Raw genomic sequence first — 15993 nt, forward strand, 5'->3', positions numbered from 1 at the left:
GCTAATTCCTCTCAGAAGGAGGTGATTGGTGCAGCCGTCTGCAGGGGGCTGTCCCAAGCGTCACAACGGACCCAACAACGCCTCTCTGCTCTAATCATTGTAAAGCACGGTGTTGGTTGCGTTAGTGCTTTTATATGATATTGCTATTACAGGAAAATGACGCAAACGTTTGAAATAAAACTCTTTTTTTTTTGTAACTGGATGTTGTTTTTGCCTAGCGTATTGCCTATATAATTCACTAACAGTGGGTTATGGAGTAAAAGTTTCCACGGTGACTTAATAAGGACTTCATTCGTGTTATGATTACAGGAGAAAGTGTGTTGTACATTTTAGGGGATTGGTTTATAGGCTACTGTAGCCTATACATAATCCATTTGACTAAGGTCACAGGAGCAGGTAACATCTGATTAAACACCGGCATCCACAAGCACTCCAGAATGGCCATCATATAAAACATTTAATAAAGAAATCCAAATATTTAATTTTACAAACTTATTTTTAATTGATATGAAAAATGAAATTTGTCGAAATAATTTATCTTCATTGTTTATATGCTATTGTAAGTCAATAATTGCCTTGAATTTAAACAAGAGCGGTAATCTATCGATTCTCGGATCATCTGAGGATAGGATATATTTTAATATATATACTTTAACCTGAAAAAACAAATATAAGACATATTAAATGACAGTACAGGCAAATCCATGTTGGATACATTTTAATCCAGCAATGTAAAAGTGAATGTTTAGTCTTAACATGTAAGGTGATGTGTTAGGTTATCAGGCTCATCTTCACTTATTGAATTTAGATGGCAAATAAAATAAATATATAGTGTGTTAAAAAAAATGAAGGCATGCGTAAAAGTGAACATCTTGAAGCACTCTGTGAGGCCAACAGGGAAATTTAAGTAAAAGCCCTCCTTCTGTCGCTCTCCATATGACAGACGCACACTGGCCTGTTAATGGAGCTGTATAACCAAAATGATTAGGTTGAACCCTCACTGCTTCTAACATGATGTACAAGCAAACGTGCTGAAAAAGTTTTGTTTTGAGACTTTTGCCCGACATTAAAGATGAGGTTTTCTCTAATAAGCCTTACAGTTTTGCCCCTGTAATACTGAAAATATTGTGGGAATGTTTCTTATTAAATCAAAAATATCACTATGGACAAGAAACTGGCACAATCCGGGAGCAACGAGCAGCAAATAAAATGTAGTAATTGAAAGAAAGCCCTGAAGTGTGATGAGGAGAGATAGATGTCGCTAATAGGCCCGTGGCTCTGGGTGACTTCGGTCTAATAAGCCACTTAAAGTTAATGGAAGAGGAGGTCAAAATGAGAATTATTGACACCCAGTTGCCCTTAACCTGTCTACCAATAAAGCTGATTAGTTTTTGTCAATTCATCAGCGAACCGCGCTCCTGGGACGTTTATTTGCTCGGGGGAAATCAACAAGTCACCGGGTAGTTTTCAAGTAAAGGATCGCCATTTAATTGTGGACCGTGATGATCATGACCAATTACAGAATGATAACGGGGAGATTGATGTGGGTGCTGGGATGTGGGCCTGTAAAAAAATAGGAAGGGAGACAGAGAGAGTCAATTTTGCCACTTTAACTTATTCATGGTGAAATAGTGCAAATGCTCCTGATACATTCCCAAAAATGGGCTATTAGATGCTCCGATTCTTACATTTTGACAAATAGTCCTAAATGTTCCTGAAATAAACTTTTTTTTACATTGATCTTTGATCTCAATTATGATTAAAAAAAATCATAATTTGGACACACTGAGAGCCATGAGAGAGGTGAAAGGGGGCGTGCAACATATTCAAAACATTATGATATTAGTGGAGGGCTAAATAAAAAGCTTCACCTCAGGACAATTAGTCGAAATGAGTCGCAAAAACAGAAGTTTTATTTTTGAAGTTCTCTCACCAATGAAATGCATTAGTCTCTCCTGCAAGATTATTATAACAGCCGGACTCTTGCTCGCCACGCGCCTGAGCTGTGCCTTGTCCCCACCGCCGGTTTAATTTCATTAAGGGGCCCGCATGAATATTTCTATTAAAGCAGCGGTGAAATATGGAGCCATTTAGTATTGGCCTTCACCGATCACCCAGATTTATCGCTCCTTTTCATCACATCTAGGGGAGAGAAAATTAATAAGGCACCCAAGATGGAACCGGACCCTAAAACCCTGGTCTTTCCTGAAAGCTGTTAATTTGCTCTGTAATTACTTTCACAATTAACTAAAATACAAATCAAAGTGACAAATCGGGTTTATATATTAATTACCTTCGGTAAATGTGTTCATTATGAAAAGGCAATTTAAAGGGATTTGCACTGTCTCTTTTAATGTCATACGTTCGGTTACATTGGCACAAATGGCCGCTTCAATGAAATGTGTAAAAAATGCTTTTAAAAACATTTGTGGCTTATAATCATTTTTTTTTCTATCTGACATCCCATTGGCTGCATAATTTCTATCAGGATAAAAACTATATCAATGTCAAATAATTACAGCAAGTAGACTTATTTATCTGAAAGAAACATCTTGATCTTTATGAAAGTCGATATTGCTGGTTGATTTGTCTCAGCGTGTTATCAATACACTTTGAAGGGAAGGTAGGTACCTGCGTTGCCTTCAACATTGTAAGCCTACAGTATGTGGACCCATTTTATTGATGAAACCATTTGCCTGTGCCTCATGCTGATGCTTTTAAAGCCTTTATTCGTTCAGCCAATAAAAAGCCAGATGATAGAAGTCATCGGGTTTTTGATAAGCAGAGTAAAGACTGCAACAATAATAATAATAAAATATGTATCCTAGGCTACTTGGCTACAAAATCTGAATCAGTATCAAATCAAATAGGCATAAAGCAAATTGTTATATTAGTATGGCCTTTAATTCCCATACAAATGAGCCAAAGGCAACTCCGAAAAAAAACATACATAATGAGTAAATACATAAATATATGTAATATTAAAACACTAATTTCTGTTTGACTTGACCATTATATCAACATTTTTGGATCTGGGAATCTCCTGCAGTTTTATTTTAACAAAAAGCTCACTTTTTAAGTCACTCTAAATGCATCTTGTCAGAAATTATTGAAGGACTGTGAAGAAATGAATGCATCCCTATAGGTCTTTTATTAGTCAAGTAAAACAACCAGTCCAGCAGAGGCACGGAAGATGGACTGTAGAGGATTTTGTTTCCTCTTTGTCAGAAAGGTATTGATTTATAATGGTGGTGGCCTGTGTTGTTGTTTTAAAAAAATGTTTCTAATATGTTGTCCATCCCATTTAAAAAAATAGAAATATTAGGCTTTCTTGTAGAGCTATTGTATTAGATTCAATTTTAATATACATGAGAACCTTTGTATATGTGTGAAAGCTGATGATGATTCAGCAAAGTCTTGGCTGGAATCAGATCTTTGAAGACTGACTTTTGCATGAGATCAGACATATATAAATACCAATATAAACATGAATACCTCTTCTACTGCTGTTAATAATAATCATCATACTTATCATATTATTATCTTTATGTGTATGTAATACTTTTCAGAACAAACGTACAAGCTTCGCAATCAAGATAGCTAAAAAAGAAAGATCAGTCAAATACAAAAGTAAAACTTAAATAAAACACTAATACATCACACCAGTGATGCCATAAAATAATTGTTTAAATTTCCATATGCACAAAACATAACAACATACAAATAGGAAAAAAATGATAAATCCAATAAGGAAAAAGAAAATATAACTACTTTCATCTGAGACCTCCAGCTGTGTGCAGGCTCATAAGGGGTCAAAAGTTCAGCAGGATAAGTTAAATCAATGTTTGCAACTAGTGAAGAGAAAGTTAAACAAAGGACATACAGCATAGTTCTAGGGTTGCACGATATTGAAAAAATTTGATATTGCAATATTGATTATGAATATTGCGATATCGATATTAATTTAGATATTGTTTGAACATATGTAAAATTACTAAACTTATGGGAAAACACATCAAAATAGATTCATAGAAAATAAAACAAGTTTTCTTACAACACAAGGGTTATTTCAACTGACAGTCATATTGGACTGGTAAAACATGAATAAATAAATAACGACCATATCTACAGAACAGGACATGTTTTACTGGTTGTACAGTATAAAAACAATAAATAAAAAGCATGTCTACAGAACAGGACATGTACTGATTGTACAGTATAAAAAACAATAAATAAAAAGCATGTCTACAGAACAGGACATGTACTGATTGTACAGTATAAAAAACAATAAATAAAGAGCATGTCTACAGAACAGGACATATAAGAAACAATAAAAATAAATACACTTTCAATATAATATTGCGCAACGTGATATCGCGATAACGATATTGAGTCGATATATCGTGCACCCCTAGATAGTTCTACAGTTAAGCCTTGCTGTAGCAATCCCAATATACTAGAGCTGTTAGGGCAGTGTAAACATAACATTGGTAAAACAGTTATGCAGAGAGTCTTTTTAATCTTACTCCCCTGGACTGAACGGCAAAACTGTGTGTGAGATCAGCGTAACATTGGTAAGAGATGTCATTTTCACTTGTTAAGTATGAGATAGACTATTGGTCCCAGGACTGAGCCTTGAGGTACACCTCATGTAATGAAGGACTGTGAGACGATAAACACACAAGGAATTTATTCCTAGTCAAATAAAATAATCAGTCCAGTGCATTGCAGGAACACTAAAATGTATATGAGCCACTTAACATAGATAAGCAGCAGTTTACAGTGTATAGGTTTAATTTATCAAAATTTGGGATCACAATCTGTCAAATAAAAACAGCAGCATTGCTGAGCAATTCACGTGGCTTTCTTTTTTGACCCCTAGGCTGGCAGGCCATTGTTGTTTGGGCTGTATTTGACTAGTTTAGTTATCTGTATTTCAAAAAGTAAATATGCATTAATGATGAAGAAAATGTTCCTGGTCACCTGATGGGAATAAATATCACACTACTATTCCACATATGCAACAATTCAGATGAACAATGACATATGGTAAATCAAAACTCTCCTTCAGTGATTTGGAATCAACATTTCCCCTACATAGGCTAAATGTAAATTTAATTAAATGTTAATGGCCAACATAGACTAGAAGTCTCTGAACTCCTCAGAAAAGGGGAAATTTGAACATCTACAGTTCCATGACAACCAAGCAAACTCCATCTACTGTATGTGATACTGTCTGTTTGAAAGCTTTAGAAAAGCCCTAGTGGTGAGATTGTTTTGTCAACTGTAAATATTATTTAACTTTAACCTTTTATTGTGGTATTTATGAATAGGTTATTCAGCTGTGTAACGAAGGTCCTATGAAACCATTTCTTGAGTCAGTAAAAGATGATTGGGTAGTCCTATAGATGTTTGATTACACCCCAGAGTATAATTTTTCAAAAGGCTCACTAATAAACAGTCCTTCCATTTATTTTCTATAGTTTTATCTATAGCCTAACCTTTAACTTCAAGGAGATGCATTTAGCCTATCTAGCTTTGAGCAGCAAAAGTGTATTATGTATTGTTGGAAAAAACACCTGTATTAACATTATACACTAACAGGCATCTATGTGATTATGTATACAGTGCAAATACAATAAAATAGATTATTAAACCAAAACCTTAATGTGGAGTTCCTCTTTAATCTTGAAAATTACTGATCACAGAACCTTCTCAATGCGTCTAGGTGAGAGGCGGGTTTAAGTCGGATATGATTGCCATATTTTTTGTCCAATCAGCTCCCTGACATTGCAGGAACCGGAAACAGTAAAGTTTGCTGTTCCCTGTGTTGTGTTGATTTCTAGAGAGAGGAGGGAAAGAAGACTTGACGTTTGGATTAACCTAAACTGCCTTTTCAGAGTTATTGTGCCCGTTTCACACCTTAATTCAAAAGTCAAAGGTAAACGATTCTAATTCTCAGATGAGTGTCCTGTAATATGAGCGATATCAAGAAGGACATGCGGATAGGAATACCCCCCCCCCGTAAAGTTAGCCTCTCTTGAGTGCTTAGCTGCTCTGCTAGCTAGCTGCAGTGCTAACGTCAACAAAATCATGTTTCTCACAAATGTATGAATCAGTACTGCGACATATCATCAATAAATGTTTTGTTATGTGGTGTATCCGTTGCTGCTTGGGGTCAGATAACGTGAACAGCAGCGTTTAGCTCCTGACAGCTGCTGAGTCATTAGCTAGCTAAGTTAACCGGCTAGCTAACTATTGTTGCAGCCAAGCTGAAGCTGTCAGCCGATACCTAGCTAGCTGAAGTTAACCTTCCGAGTTGTCGTTCAAAAGTGTCCCACATTTACGTTCATGACTGTTTTATTTGGACATATAAAGCACAAACGGCAAACACAGGTATTTGCTGTTATGGTTGAATACTCAATTAGGCGAATTATTTGTAATTTTGTTTGTTTTTAAGTTTTAGTTTTTCTTTTTCATTGCTCGTTCTTCTCACTTCTTGGTCTTGTTTTTTTTAACAATTTTACTCTTATGAAGAACTTTGTGATTTTGTTCTGTAAAAGGTGCTATATTAAATAAACTTTGTATTACTAATATTATTAAATTGGAGCCAAGTGAAGAGTCGTTAGGTCATTTTTGTTTAATTTCGTTATTTGTTTCAGTGTTTGCTCCATTATGAGATAAGTACTTTAGTTTCATTTTCTCTTACAGAAATTCGTGGCAACCTCTGAATTAGTCAATGGGAAAAATCTAACAATGTTTAGCTTTGAGGGAGATTTCAAGACAAGACCCAAGGTATCACTTGGAGGAGCAAGTAAAAAGGTAAGTGTCTTTTGACTTTTCGCAGAGTGAAATGATTCGGTAACAAATAGTCACATTTCTCACATATCTATGCTAAGCAATAATCACAAAGTATGTTATTGTTTAAAGTGTTTTCAGGTTCTCTTTTGTTCTTGTGTTGTTTTTCAGGAGGAGAAATCCTCTCTGCTGCACCGCACTCAAGAAGAAAGAAGAAAAAGAGAGGTAGCTAACCAAGTTTGTGCAGTGCTTTGTTCACAAGCTAAAGCAGGTCTTAATGTTTGTGTCTGTTATGTGTTTATTTGAAGGATTCATTAATGTTTCTACAATTAGAATTCAGTTTTACTTCCACTACATTGCACTACAAATTTAAGTGAAAATGCATGCAGTTCAAAAGAGTAAGGTCAAAGAAGGTGTGTTCTTAGGTGTGTTCTTTTATTACTTAGGATGAAAGAAAACGACTGAAGAATGCCATTATCATTCAGTCCTACATACGTGGCTACCAGGACTTGAAACGACAGGTAAGTCTGCAAGAACTTTACAGACCTGTTTTTAAGATTTCATATTTTACTTTCAGTCAATCAGGTGTCAATCAAATATTTAGTTCTGCATCAGAAATGTTAGCTGTATTATTACCTGTTGTTGTGGAGTAAAACAACAACTTTTAAAATAGAGTAAAACTAGGAACAAGGAATAGTTAGTGTATCTAGCTTCAGAAATCTAAATTGGGCCTCTGCACAGGGTGCTCAAACATCAAATCAGAAAGTCTGATTATAATTACTTGCTGTGTGGTTGATTTTTCAGTTATTTTAGTTTTGCTGCCTATGAATACAGTTTGCTCAACAGTAAGGTTTTACTAAATGTGTGGGATTAGTTAATTTGTCAATGTAAAAAAATAAATATTTATCTTACTGTTTTTCACTTAATGATAATACACTTATTTTTGCTTCTCTGTTGTGCTTGGTAGGGCTGGGCGATATGGAGAAAATCAAATATTACGATATTTTTGACCAAATACCTCGATATCGATACCGCAACGATATTGTAGTGTTGACTATTGGTGCTTTCACAAAATATTTACACAATGAGATTTTTGATAAATAATCATCAGTAATGTGGATATAATGACTAAGTGGGTAAAGGCAAATAATAGAACAGTTACAACAGTCTGGTAAGTTCAGAAAATGACATCACTTTACTGTAATGCAGCCTTTAAAACCAGGAAAAGACAACACTTATGCCATATTACGATATCCAAAATCTAAGACGATATCTAGTCTCATATCATGATATCGATATAATATCGATATATTGCCCAGCTCTAGTTCTTGGTCATATACCACTTAGTTATGAGGAGTAGATATGGTTAAAAGTACTTGAGATATGAAATATTTCTCTTTAAATTGTGGAAGTGACAGTTTGGACAAAAGATTTATCTTTTACAATTTCATCAGCAAAGCAAGTTAAGTTTTTAAGTTAGTTCATTTGTCAGAGCTCAGCAGCATGTTGCACCAGCTGTGTGTAAGTTCAAACTTAGCCTTTTAACGTAAATTACTACTAACTTGTGATTTATGCATTTCTAAAATAAAAGCGGTTGCACCACGGAGATGATTTACAACATAACTCTAAGTAACAACTAAATAGTAACACATACTAAGTAGATTCAAATCATAAAATGTCACCGAATTATACTCAGTAATGGTAAAACAGCAGTTTTTCTGCAACACAGCATCATTTTTCTCATTAATTGCATGTCATTTTGCAACACAGTAATCCAGTAAAGATCTAATTTATTGCTATGATATTTCAATATCGATTTAGCTTACTACAATGTGCTAAAATGCATATTGTAATTCAAGTGGTCTAAGAGAGAAACTAGACTTCTGCACCTCCTCATTGGCTCTGTTTTTTAAGGCTTTAGAACATATTTGACTTTTCCAATCACAGGTAATTTCAGAGAGAGAGCATTCCTATTAGCTGTTCTGCAAATGCAGATGCGCATGCACGTCCCTTCAGTGAAAGTTCTGTTAACCATGGCCAAATGCTCAGGGCTGCAGCTAATTCAAGGCTAAACTATAATAAGAGATACTCTATTGTCATCCATCTATAACCAGTACATAGAGGAACAAAATTATATAAAAATGTAGTCCAGTTTATGTCCAGGGAGCGGACATTTGCTTTGAAAACAGTCCGGAGAGCTGGTCTGCTGGGGTTAGCCTTTAGCCTAGCACGAATATCGGTTTCATTTTGTTAACATTTCCTCTCACTACTCCTGCGGTGTGTCCTTGTTTGGATGGCAGCACCCTGCTACGAGGATCAGAGGCCGAAGCCGTCGCACCGCCTACTGCTGCCATCCGAATAAGGGAGACGCCAAAGGCGGTGGGAAAGAAAACGCAGCAGACACACTGCTAGTTTAGCCTTCTGCTAAGATAGCTCATGGCTGCGGCTAATTCAACAACATGTTTCTGTAGCTAGCTAGAGCCTCAAATCACAGTATGTCATATCAAAGGGCTTTACAAAGAAAACAGGACGGTATTTCTCATAGAATTGCTGCTATATAACGGCATCAGGATGAAATAGATGACTAGTTCTCATACAGGTTACTGTATGAAGCCGGTGCATATGTCCACGCTCGTTTGATGGGAGTGACTGGAGGAGGTCTCACTCTACTTCACATTCTGGCGTTTTTTGCAAACTGCCTACTATAGCTTTAACTTTTTGGTAAACTTGTAGTGTTTATGATATTCAAACAAGTCTGTGCACACAAAGCATTTGCAACATGACATTTTAACTTTTTCTTCCAGTATGCCATCCAGAGGGCCAGGTTTGACGAGTGTGTCAGCCAGACGCACGGAGGGGGAGCTCAGCATGTCTTGGACGGTCCTAGTCTCTGCCTCTTATCAAGACAACTCATATTTTTCTACAGACAGAGTGTGGATGCACATAAATTGGTGAGAATTTGATATGCCTTTGATGCTCTTCAATTATAAACATATTGATTGTTTCACAGATGCCATTATTGCCAGAGGTCAAATGTAGATCTTACAAATTGTGTCTGTTTCTGTGTTCAAGATATGGTTGTGCCAGAATCTGGTGAAACACAACGGTCAGTTTGTTAAGCTGTTGGTGGGCCCACAGAGACAGACATGTATGTTTCAGATCAAGAGGATCTTAGGCTTCTGCTGCAGGTACAGTACTTAAAAAAGAAATAATGGATTCATATTTTTAGCTGCTGGATGCATAAACACGTGGTACCGAAGAAAGCTGCAGTTGTTGTTACTGTACCATCTCACGTGTCCCTGTTTATGTCTCCATAGACTCCTACAGAACTGCAAGGATGACAGTTTAAATGTGACGGTTCCCATGCGGATGCTAGACATCTTTTCTTCAGAGAAAACCTATCTTCCTGTTATTCCAGATGCTAACTATGTAGCTTCATTACTCGAGCAGATTTTGCACTATATGGTACAGACTGGTAAGTCAAATAAAATCGGCACTGACATTATTATCTTGTCCATGATTTTTGCAAAATATATTGTTGTTGAGTCTGCTGTCAGTTTTGTGGAGGATTCAAAAAGTCAGTATTGCAAACTTATTCCAGCGTGTACTGTAGCACTGACACAAATAAACCTTTTAAGGCCTAATTGTCAAACATCAAGGGTTGTAAAGAGATGGTGAATGTGTGTCAATATAAATTGGTCCAAAGTGTGTTGGACTATTTCTGTCTGCACATGAGCAGTGACACCTGAGTCTTTACATTGCTGTGCTGTTAAGCACATCTCTTAGTGTTTACATTTTCCCAGAAGTATGACTCCTTTCAAGTACACTTTTGAAATTATTCATACTCGTCAACACAAAGCATCTTGTTTCATTTTTGGCACTATGTCAACTGCATTCCAATGTCTTAAAGGGAAACTAAGCATGTAAACTGGCTAACCCAACTTTTACATATAAAATGTAAATAATTTTGCAGGTTATCCTTGCTTCTCCTTTTACATTCTCATTATATACAAGACTTTATCTGATGCTGTTTTTAAGAGCAAGTTACATCTGGTGTATCACAGAGAAAAGCTCAAATGGCTGACCGTTGACTTTCTTTAACTCTTACTTCCACTCTGCAAACAGGAACATTTACTGATTCTTATGTTTATGTAAAGTGTGTAATATATTAGTAGATGTTTTATAAAAAATGACCCGGTGTCTTAACATCATCTTTGAATCTTAATTTCACTCTGTATTTCTCTTTAGGATACTACAGGTCGCTGTATATTCTTGTGAATCACAGGCTCCCTTCTAGTCTGGAGTACAGTGACTCTCCCTCTTTCCCTATGGCAAGCACACTGTTGGAGCACATCCTCAAACCTCTGCACTTTTCCTACTCCTCCTGCACAACCGGCGCAAGGTACAGCACCAGACTGAAATAACTGTTAGATCAGGGATACAGATAGTGGCAGGAGCTTTCTTTTTTGGCAGTGTGCAAAATTCAACTGCAGAATGTACATGCCAAGTTTAATTTCAATAGCCAAAATAAATTATGTATTTTTAAAGAAATATGACATTCATTAGGGTCACCCTTACTTGGTTCTCCTCTATATATATATATATATATATATATATATATATATATATATATATATATATATATATATATATATATATAAAAAATCCTATTTAGTTTTTTGAGAGATAATTTCAGAGGTTGCTGCTGGGAAGAGTTGCAGTGGATTACACAAAAAAAACATGGAAGTTGCTAAAAAAAAAAAGCTGATAAAATGGAATGAAACATGAACAGAACTAGCAGCAAATACTTTGACAGATGGTACATCTCGTCACATAATAGGATGATAAGAATGTATTAATACATTCAAATTTAGTGATGTTTGCAGACCTACCAAATTGCTGCTTTTTGAGTATAGAAAAAAGACAACGTCATGATAGCAGGAAAGGAAAGTCTTTGTCCCTTGTGAATTCTTTAAAAATCATCCATTAAACTGATCAGACAAACTCCAGCAGTTTTTTGTCCCCTCTAGTCAGTGGTGAAACAGTAATTGCTCTCGAGACCAATTTACAACAAGCCATAAAAGGCCCCTAGACTCGCTCGCTAGCCAGGGTGCAGAATATCAGGCTGTTTGCCCTCAGTTTCAGACATTCTTAATAACAAACGACAGGCAACTTCTTTTCTTCTTTGAAGAAAAGCAAGGCGGGAGTGAGAGAAACTTGTGTACACACTGACTCTAACAGCTAATTATCTGACTTGGCCCACCAGATGTGTGTGACTGGGTCACACAAAGCAGCTCTGTTTGGAGACACAATATTGGAGCACTCACGCTGCAGAAAGGGCAGGGTGATGTTAGAGCACCCTACCATCTTAGCTTATATCTATATGAACATACAGTATTTTGATGCCTTTTTGAAATTAAATTTTTACATGTCATGATACCCTTAGCATGCAATTCGTTAACTTGTCTAATGTCTGTTTGTTGTCTTACAGGCAGTTTGTATTTGCAGCCTTTACTGAGGAGTTTATCTCTGCACCGTTCACCGAGCAGATCTTTCATTTCTTTATCCCGGCACTGTCGGACGTCCGTCTGTCGTTTCCATTCGAGGCCTTCTTGAGCTCCCTCCAGGCCACCATCGGCTCCTCCTCAGCAGCACAGAGCCGGGCACCGTGGGTGTTTTACTTTGTCCTCTCTGCAGGGGAGAACTGCTTAGGTGGGTGGCATAGTATAGAGGTGTGCACAAAGGCCAATGTTTGTACCACGCACTCCGTATATATGACTTATTTAAAGTATGAACTTTGATTTATGGAGATGAAGATATGATGGTGTAAACATTAATAGTGATGGGTGTGTGTTGGCAGGCTCGCTGTCAGAGGAGGGTCTCCTGCTGTACCTCCGGGCTCTGCAGACACTACTGCCGCTGCTGCCCGTGTCAGAGAGCAGCAGCAGGCCTGAAGTTACCAGTGACTCAGAGGATGACGATGAGACCGGCATCCATCCACCACCCAAGCAGGTATGATACATACACATGGACATACCACATATAGTGGTGGTGGTGATGGCGCAGTTCGAATCCCACTGCGATACATCAACCAATGTGTCCCTGAGCAAGACACTTAACCCTTAGTTGCTCCAGAGGCGTGCGACCTCTGATATATAGCAATTGTAAGTCGCTTTGGATAAAAGCATCAGCTAAATGACATGTCATGTAATGTAATGTAATGTAACGTAACATATACCTATACACAAAATGGTAATGGTTTACCAAGATTAGGGGAAGAGCACTGGTAACCATTACAATCAATTAATGTAAATGGAAAAAAATAATATTAATTGACCAAATCCCTATGACAAACTGAACTGTGATTTTTACTTAATTTCTTTACTTTGTCACAAATACGTATTAATGTTCTGGTGCAGCATGGCAATTTATCTTGTTTTTACAGTCGTCTAATCCACATGTTTCCTTTTCTATCAGGATGACAGCAGAATCTCTGTGCAGCTGATCACAGAAGAGTGTGTCCACAAGCTGGACACTAAGCATCAGACTAACGCCCTGTTGAACCTGGTGTGGAGGGATTCGGCCAGCGAGGAGGTTTTCACCATGATGGCATCCATCTGTCACACGCTCATGGTTCAGCATCGCCTCATGGTGCCAAAAGTCAGGTAAAAATACACAAATCTGATGGGACTTGTTTATTTTTAGGAAGAACCTGAAAGGCCTCACAGAACAACACAGGATTTTTTTAGTATCAATATAGTATAGTATGTCATTATTGCTTTATCGTGCAAATGACAAGAAAACTTTATAATGTATCTTCATTAAAAAAAAGGGCTTCATTAAGAGGTTGAAAGGCATCCTTCCTTAATTTCCATAAAATACTTTAGCTATTTTAAATATAGTAACTGTAACCAAGGTACACCTCATCGTAAAGCAGGTGTTTCTGAATCAAAACATTACATAAAAAAACAAATGTAAAGCCTTTTTGATTTTTATTTCATATCATAACATTTTACACGTCTTGTCGAGTTCAGCCTTGCGTTCAGAGAGCTTGTTTACACACTTACCTGATTGAGAGGAAAACTGTGTCTTTATGTGTTTCCGCGCTGTAAGCAGTAATGTAAATAACGGTGAAGTGAGGCAGGCAGTTATCAGTGGTCTGCACCCACTGGCATTTACAACCGGCAAAAGAAGCAGAGATGTCAGGGAAGCTGTCAGTTCTGGATGAGGGCAATTACCCCTTCTCAGGTTGATTACATTAGGGCCAGGATGTCAGAGGTGGTGTGGGGGGGGTGGATGGTGCATTTACTGACGGGGGGGTGATCCAGACTGAGCCTCATGGATGGTCAACCTGCTCTAGTTAATTGTCAGTGAAGTAGGAGGAGGAGTGCTGCCAGTTGATGTAAATGTGTGGGTGGGGATGTAGCTGTATTAAGATTCATATCACGTTTACAACACTATCTTACTTCTTTTTAAGCCCTAGCATCCCCAAAACTAAAAGAATAAACATAAATTAGCTTCCTCAGTAATAAAAAACTTGACATGTGATGCTAAAGTCCAATGGTCAACTAGTTATTTTGAAGCATTGCTTACAAATGGTTAAACAGAATTTAGAGGAATTTCAGTGTATAATATCGCCCATTCCCCTTAATTTTTTTTCGGCTTCCTCCTTCTCTTCGCTTTTACCATAAATCCTGCCCTTCGTCTTCCATCATTATTGGATATCTGTACAAAATAATTAGCTCACTGAGAAAGATTAATCACTGCAGGAGTGGATGGGATAGCTTTACAAGAGTCTAAGGGGAGCAAATTGCATCCCTGCCTTGATTTACTGCTCTTACAGCAAAAAAAAGAGAGGCTGGCCAGTCGTCCAGCCAGCCCGGCACACTGCCTTTTTAATAAATATGTAAAATGTCTCATGAAATGATTTTTTTAAAAGGACAACTTAAAAGCTGTACAATGATTCGGGAACTAAATAGATTTTTGATTGCTTTGCTAATTGTACTTAGCCCAGATTTGGTCAAGTGGGTATGGTCTGATTTCATCTTATTTGTTTAGTGTTGGATATTTGGTGTAATTTCACTTTGAGAGATTGGTTTCACCCAATGTAACACTCCGTTGCTAATGGGGCTCGCTCTGATGAAAGTGAGTGCAGTTGAGCTTTGGTCCTTCATTTACTTTTGAATGGTTGCTGTGATTTTTGTGTTGTCATGAGATAATGATGTTTATCATGTTAATACAGAAATCTGCAAAATAAATTTGTATTTAGGTGGAAACTCACTCGTTTAGCCTTTATGGTATCAAATCTATTTTTTTTTTCTGCTGTTTTTTTTCTTCTGCTGAACAGAGATTCTTTCATTACTGCAAAATGAAATGATCTGGGCATGATTCATCAAGCTGCTTATCTCACACACACACACACACACACACACACACACACACACACATGCAACCCCTTTTGATGTCTTGACTTTGTTTATTAGTGGTTCATTCCATGATTGAAATGGGGGTTTGGGTTCTCTCAGGCCGTAAATCAGCATGTCATCTGGCATTTAGTGCTTTGTTTCCCATTTCAATCAAACACCCACATCACTAGTTATGAGCCCACAGCACTACTCCATGCTTCTCTCCTGAGCCTTGTAGTACTGACAGATGGTGTGTGCTCGGCACAAACCATTTTTCAAGCTGGATTGTGGGCTGTCTGACACTCTGCTCCTAATGCTCATTTCCATTTTGGGAGTTTTGGTAGATTGAATGGTGGAATGGGATTTTGAACATTGACATTGAGATGAGAATATTCAGCAAATATAGTCACTCTTTCTCTCGTTGTACTTTCTTCTCTCTTTTTGTCGCTTAGCTCTTTTTCTCAACTGACCTTTACTCCTCTCCTCTCCTGAGAATACACCATGCTGTCCTATTAAATGCAAGCATCCTTATAGGTGTCAGCACTGTCACTCTTAAACAAGGGCCTATTATATGCAAGGGTGCTTTATTTTGCCTTTTAGCTTACTTACCACATTATTGTCACCTGTACTTACCCTCTGTGTGAAAAGCCATGCAATTTAGGAGTACACACAAACACACACATACACTTGAACAAAGAGCAGCTTCACACCTTGGTGCCACAGGCCGTTGAGTGCACAGCGACTATAGCGAGGTATGTGGGCCCTCCTCAGTGTTATCATGTAATTCACT

At 37.4% G+C, this 15993-nt stretch overlaps 1 protein-coding gene across 1 annotated transcript in view; it reads left to right on the forward strand.

The window, feature by feature from the left end:
- Positions 1–5819: 5819 nt before the first annotated feature.
- ube3c (ubiquitin protein ligase E3C) overlaps positions 5820–15993 on the forward strand; it is a 32219-nt gene continuing 22045 nt past the window's right edge. Inside the window, exons 1-11 of the mRNA XM_078280295.1 lie at positions 5820–5941; positions 6712–6822; positions 6970–7023; positions 7245–7319; positions 9603–9749; positions 9871–9986; positions 10116–10273; positions 11047–11200; positions 12290–12510; positions 12659–12810; positions 13276–13463. Of these exons, the coding sequence (XP_078136421.1) occupies positions 6757–6822; positions 6970–7023; positions 7245–7319; positions 9603–9749; positions 9871–9986; positions 10116–10273; positions 11047–11200; positions 12290–12510; positions 12659–12810; positions 13276–13463 (1331 nt within the window). The 5' untranslated portion in view covers positions 5820–5941; positions 6712–6756. The remainder of the gene's footprint in view (positions 5942–6711; positions 6823–6969; positions 7024–7244; positions 7320–9602; positions 9750–9870; positions 9987–10115; positions 10274–11046; positions 11201–12289; positions 12511–12658; positions 12811–13275; positions 13464–15993) is intronic.

Source organism: Sander vitreus, chromosome 22 (genome assembly GCF_031162955.1).
Source record: "Sander vitreus isolate 19-12246 chromosome 22, sanVit1, whole genome shotgun sequence".
NCBI classification, from domain to species: Eukaryota; Metazoa; Chordata; class Actinopteri; order Perciformes; family Percidae; genus Sander; species Sander vitreus.